General features: G+C 51.1%; 1 protein-coding gene across 1 annotated transcript in view; it reads right to left on the bottom strand.

Annotated features, from left to right (window-relative positions):
• Positions 1-6,000, bottom strand: part of slc5a1 (solute carrier family 5 member 1) — a 54,479-nt gene that overhangs the window by 4,503 nt on the left and 43,976 nt on the right. Inside the window, exons 11-12 of the mRNA XM_080184429.1 lie at positions 3,110-3,325; positions 777-882 (exon numbers count right to left, since the gene is read on the bottom strand). Coding sequence (XP_080040555.1) covers positions 777-882; positions 3,110-3,325 — 322 coding nt within the window. The remainder of the gene's footprint in view (positions 1-776; positions 883-3,109; positions 3,326-6,000) is intronic.

Raw genomic sequence — 6,000 nt, 5'->3', positions numbered from 1 at the left:
GGATGATCCATGTGTGTTTGGGATGATCCGTGTGTTGTTTGGGATGATCCGTGTGTGTTTGGGATGATCCGTGTGTTGTTTGGGATGATCCGTGTGTTGTTTGGGATGATCCGTGTGTTGTTTGGGATGATCCGTGTGTGTTTGGGATGATCCGTGTGTTGTTTGGGATGATCCGTGTATTGTTTGGGATGATCCGTGTGTGTTTGGGATGATCCGTGTGCGTTTGGGATGATCCGTGTGTGTTTGGGATGATCCGTGTGTTGTTTGGGATGATCCGTGTGTACTTGGGATGATGTGTGTGTGTTTGGGATGATCCGTGTGTTGTTTGGGATGATCCGTGTGTTGTTTGGGATGATCCGTGTGTATTTGGGATGATGTGTGTGTGTTTGGGATGATCCGTGTGTTGTTTGGGATGATCCGTGTGTTGTTTGGGATGATCCGTGTGTTGTTTCCTCTCACTCTCATTGCCTGGTGAATAACTCAGAGACTGAGCCACTCTTGGTGGGACGTGGAAACCCCCCCAATCCAGGGTCTGAGCCCGAGACACCCTCGGCACCTCCTCCAAGAGTTATTGAACATGAAGGGGCACTGATTGATCAGCCGAGGGGGGGGGATGGTGTGTGGTAATCGGGGGGGGGGGCGGTGACGCTGAGGATTCCCTGGGCAACTCCCTCTTCAACCTACATCACTAGGCTGCCACCCGCTCTGTCCTTTTGGAGGGTGTGTGTGCGCGCAGGGTGTTAGCAATCGTTATCTCCGGTGAGTTAGTTAATCACCTTCCTCAGAGTCCAATTTATCGTCACCCTCGTTTTTCCAGTCGTCAGCGTCCAAGTCGACCCGTTCCTCAGTGCTGTTCCGTAAACTCCAGCACAGTCGGTGAAGCTGGAACAGACATCACATCATTACACTCACCGAAACAAAACCCACCCCCCCTAAAACTGGGATTCATCTATAATCGCAACGCACCAATATTCCAAAACAAATCCCTCGGTCTATCCAGGAACTCCCCAAACACACACGGATCATCCCAAACACACACGGATCATCCCAAACACACACGCATCATCCCAAACACACGGATCGTCCCAAACACACACGGGTCATCCCAAACACACACGGATCATCCCAAACACACACGGATCATCCCAGACACACATGGATCATCCCAAACACACACGGATCACCCCAAACACACACAGATCATCCCAAACACACACGGATCATCCCAAACACACACGGATCACCCCAAACACACACGGATCATCCCAAACACACACGCATCATCCCAAACACACGGATCGTCCCAAACACACACGGGTCATCCCAAACACACACGGATCACCCCAAACACACACGGATCACCCCAAACACACACAGATCATCCCAAACACACACGGATCATCCCAAACACACACGGATCACCCCAAACACACACGGATCATCCCAAACACACGGATCACCCCAAACACACACGGATCATCCCAAACACACGGATCATCCCAAACACACACAGATCATCCCAAACACACACGGATCACCCCAAACACACACGAATCATCCCAAACACACACGGATCATCCCAAACACACACGGATCATCCCAAACACACACGGATCATCCCAGACACACACGGATCACCCCAAACGCACACAGATCATCCCAAACACACACGGATCATCCCAAACACACACAGATCACCCCAAACACACACGGATCATCCCAAATACACACGGATCACCCCAAACACACACGGATCATCCCAAACACACACGGATCATCCCAAACACACACGGATCACCCCAAACACACACGGATCATCCCAGACACACACGGATCACCCCAAACACACACGGATCATCCCAAACACACACGGATCATCCCAGACACACACGGATCATCCCAAACACACATGGATCATCCCAAACACACACGGATCACCCCAAACACACACGGATCATCCCAGACACACACGGATCACCCCAAACACACACAGATCACCCCAAACACACACGGATCATCCCAAATACACACAGATCACCCCAAACACACACGGATCACCCCAAACACACACGGATCATCCCAAATACACACGGATCATCCCAAACACACATGCATCATCCCAGACACACACGGATCACCCCAAACACACACGGATCATCCCAAACAACACACGGATCATCCCAAACACACATGGATCATCCCAAACACACACGGATCATCCCAAACAACACACGGATCATCCCAAACGCACACGGGTCATCCCAAACACACACGGATCATCCCAAACACACATGCATCATCCCAGACACACATGGATCACCCCAAACACACACGGATCATCCCAAACACACACGGATCACCCCAAACGCACACGGATCATCCCAAACGCACACGCATCATCCCAAACACACACGGATCACCCCAAACACACACGGATCATCCCAAACACACACGGATCACCCCAAACGCACACGGATCATCCCAAACGCACACGGATCACCCCAAACACACACGGATCATCCCAAACACACACGGATCACCCCAAACGCACACGGATCATCCCAAACGCACACGGATCACCCCAAACACACACGGATCATCCCAAACACACATGCATCATCCCAGACACACATGGATCACCCCAAACACACACGGATCATCCCAAACACACACGGATCACCCCAAACGCACACGGATCATCCCAAACGCACACGCATCATCCCAAACACACACGGATCACCCCAAACACACACGGATCATCCCAAACACACACGGATCACCCCAAACGCACACGGATCATCCCAAACGCACACGGATCATCCCAAACGCACACGGATCATCCCAAACGCACACGGATCATCCCAAACACACACGGATCACCCCAAACGCACACGGATCATCCCAAACGCACACGGATCATCCCAAACACACACGGATCACCCCAAACGCACACGGATCATCCCAAACGCACACGGATCATCCCAAACGCACACGGATCACCCCAAACACACACGGATCATCCCAAACTCCCCGGATTATCTGGAATACATCAGGCTTTGTGATTACGTGAGTGAGCACAGAGTGAAATTTCCTCGCGGGGATGACTCACGTGTTTGTCATCGATGGGTTTTGTCAGCACGGACAGGATGAGGACCACCAGGCTGGTGACTACAAACAGGATGATTGCAAAGTACAGGTAGTGGATTCCACAGATAATCACAGGGCAGTTGCTGGGTTTCACACAGCTTCCGGTTCCAAATGCAAACTCGGGAATCATTCGGGACAATCCAACAAGAAGACCGAAAATCAACCCCCAAAACGCACCCTGAAACAAGGTCACGTTAGTACATCTCAGAGAATCCACAAACATCTTTCACACACCCCACACCTTCAGGTTTGCAAGTTTCATGGTCATTTTTACCCATTGCAGCTTTTTAAGTCCTAGATGTTTTAAAAAAAGATTCAAATTCTCAGACTGGTGGGATTTAAACTCTCCCCTCTTGGGAATAACAGGAGCATCATCACCACACAGTCACTTCCTTAACTGAAAGGTACTGAGGTCGATTGCGATATCTCAATTATTGTCTGGCTGGGATCGAAGGAATCAACATACGCCACGTGTGTTGGCATCCGTGCTGTCGAATCTTTTGGTCTCAGACCATAACCGAGAGGGAAACCAAACCTTCAGGTTTCCCGGGGAAACCGAAACCGAAACTAAAGGGGAAAAACCGAAACTGAGACTGAAACTGAAACTAAAGTGGAATCCAAAACTGAGACTGAAACCAAGACTAAAGTGGAAACAGAAACTGAGACTGAAACCGAAATTAAAGTGGAAACCAAAACTGAGGCCGAAACCAAAACTAGAGTGGGAACCAAAAAACTGAGACTGAAACCGAAACTAAAGTGGAAACCGAAACCAAAACTGAAATGGAAACTCGGGTAGAGACTGAAACGGAAACTAAAGTGGAAAGTGGAACTGAAATCGAAACTGGAATGAGATGCAGGCATCAGCAGAGCTGAGGGGGTTGTGCCGAAATGTGCCACTGGTAAAGACCAGGTCCTGGAACAGGGTTTAGAACAAAGAACAGCCCAGCACGGGAAACAGGCCCTTCGGCCCAACGAGCCCGTGCCATCATTTTAACATTGTGACTGCCCTCCTCTCCCTATGACCCTTGTCTACGCCTATTGGGGAAGATTGAGGGGAGACTAATTTAGGGATAATTTGTTACACCAATCAGCCTAAGAGCACGTTTTTGGGGTGTGGGAGGAAACCGGAGCACCCGGAGAAAACCCACGCAAGCACGGGGAGAATGTGCAAACTCCCACAGACACCGGCCCAAATCCATGTATCTGCACAGCAATCAGCGATAGTCACTGAGCTGTCGTCTTGCCCAGTATCCGGTCCAGTTTAAGCGTTTGTTTCGGAACTGCTGTCGGGTCAGAATCGGTGGCTAACTCCACGAAGGAGGGGAGTCGGACTGTGTAGAAATCCAACCAGAGGCCATTTCCCATCACCTACATCCCTTTCTCAAGTTTATTTAGTAAGGTCACAAGTAGGGGGGGGGGTGGCACGGTGGTTGGCACTGCTGCCTCACAGCCCCAGGGATCCAGGCTCAATTCTATCTGTGTGGAGTTTGCACATTCTCCCCGTGTCGGCGTGGGTTTCCTCCGGGTGCTCCGGTTTCCTCCCACAGCCCAAAGATGTGCGGGTTAGGTTGATTGGCCGTGCTAAGATTACCCCTTAGTGTCCAGGGATGTGTAGGTTAGAGGGATTAGTGGGTATAATATGTAGGGATATGGGGGGGGTAGGGTCTGGGTGGGTTTATGGTCGGTGCAGACTCGATGGGCCGAAGGGCCTCTTTCTGTACTGTGGGGACGCTATGATTCTAGGCTTACATTAACACTGCAATGAAGTTAGTGTGAAAACCCCCTAGTCGCCACACTCGGGCGCCTGTTCGGGGTACACTGAGGGAGAATTTAGCAATCATCTAATCATCGGGCTTTGGGAGGAAACCCACACAGACATGGGGAGAATGCGCGATCTCCACACAGACAGAATCAAACCCTGGCACTGTGAGACAGCGGGTGCCCCCCCAACTCTGCCCCTGCTTTAGTGAGGGGAGTGAGGGAAAGGCTGCGTTGTGGCTCACTGCGGGAGCTATAACCCCAGGCTGGGTATAGTTACAACCCGCTGGCTGCTTCCCATTCACCCTGAGTGGATTTTGAACAACCCCTGAGTGTCAGGCTCTGATTAAAGACCCTCTCTCTCCGGATAGAACCAACAACGCTGGCTCCGCACAGACCAGGGCGCTGTCTCTACACGGTGCCCCAATCAGTGCTGGAAATAAACTCCCCTCCCTCAGAGACCCTCCCACCCCAACAATCATGGGGCTACCTCCCTGTTTGACCATGTAACGGGGGCTCTTCCCCGCTCCCCAAGAATCAGAGGGCGTTCCCCCCCAACCCCACCTCAGGCATTCGCCCCTCCCCAATACAGAAAAAGACTTTTCCCTGGGTTGTTGAGGAGGATTACATAAGAAATAGGAGCAGGAGTAGGCCATCTAGCCCTTCGAGCCTGCCCCGCCATTCAATAAGATCATGGCTGATCTGAAGTGGATCAGTTCCAGTTTCCTGCTTTCTCCCCATAACCCTTAATTCCCTTGTCTATCAGAAACCTATCTACCCGTGACTTAAAAATATTTAGCGAGGTAGCCTCCACCACTTCAACGGGCAGAGAATTCCAGAGATTCACCACCCTTGGAGTGAAGAAGTTCCTCCTCAACTCCGTTCTAAACCGCCCCCCCCTCTATCTTGAGGCTGTGCCCCCTAGTCCTACTGTCCTTTCTGAGCGGGAAGAGTCTCTCCACCTCTATCCTATCCATCCCATTCATCATCTTATACGTCTCAATGAGATCTCCCCTCATTCTTCTAAACTCTAACGAGTACAAGCCTAGTTTATTCAGCCTCTCCTCATAGCTCAACCCCCTCAACTCCGGTATC

Source organism: Carcharhinus amblyrhynchos, unplaced genomic scaffold (assembly GCF_965287045.1).
Source record: "Carcharhinus amblyrhynchos unplaced genomic scaffold, sCarAmb.v2.hapA scaffold_726, whole genome shotgun sequence".
Classification (NCBI taxonomy): domain Eukaryota; kingdom Metazoa; phylum Chordata; class Chondrichthyes; order Carcharhiniformes; family Carcharhinidae; genus Carcharhinus; species Carcharhinus amblyrhynchos.
The sequence above is the reverse complement of the archived record's forward strand: the minus strand, read 5'-3'. Positions and strand labels throughout refer to the sequence as shown.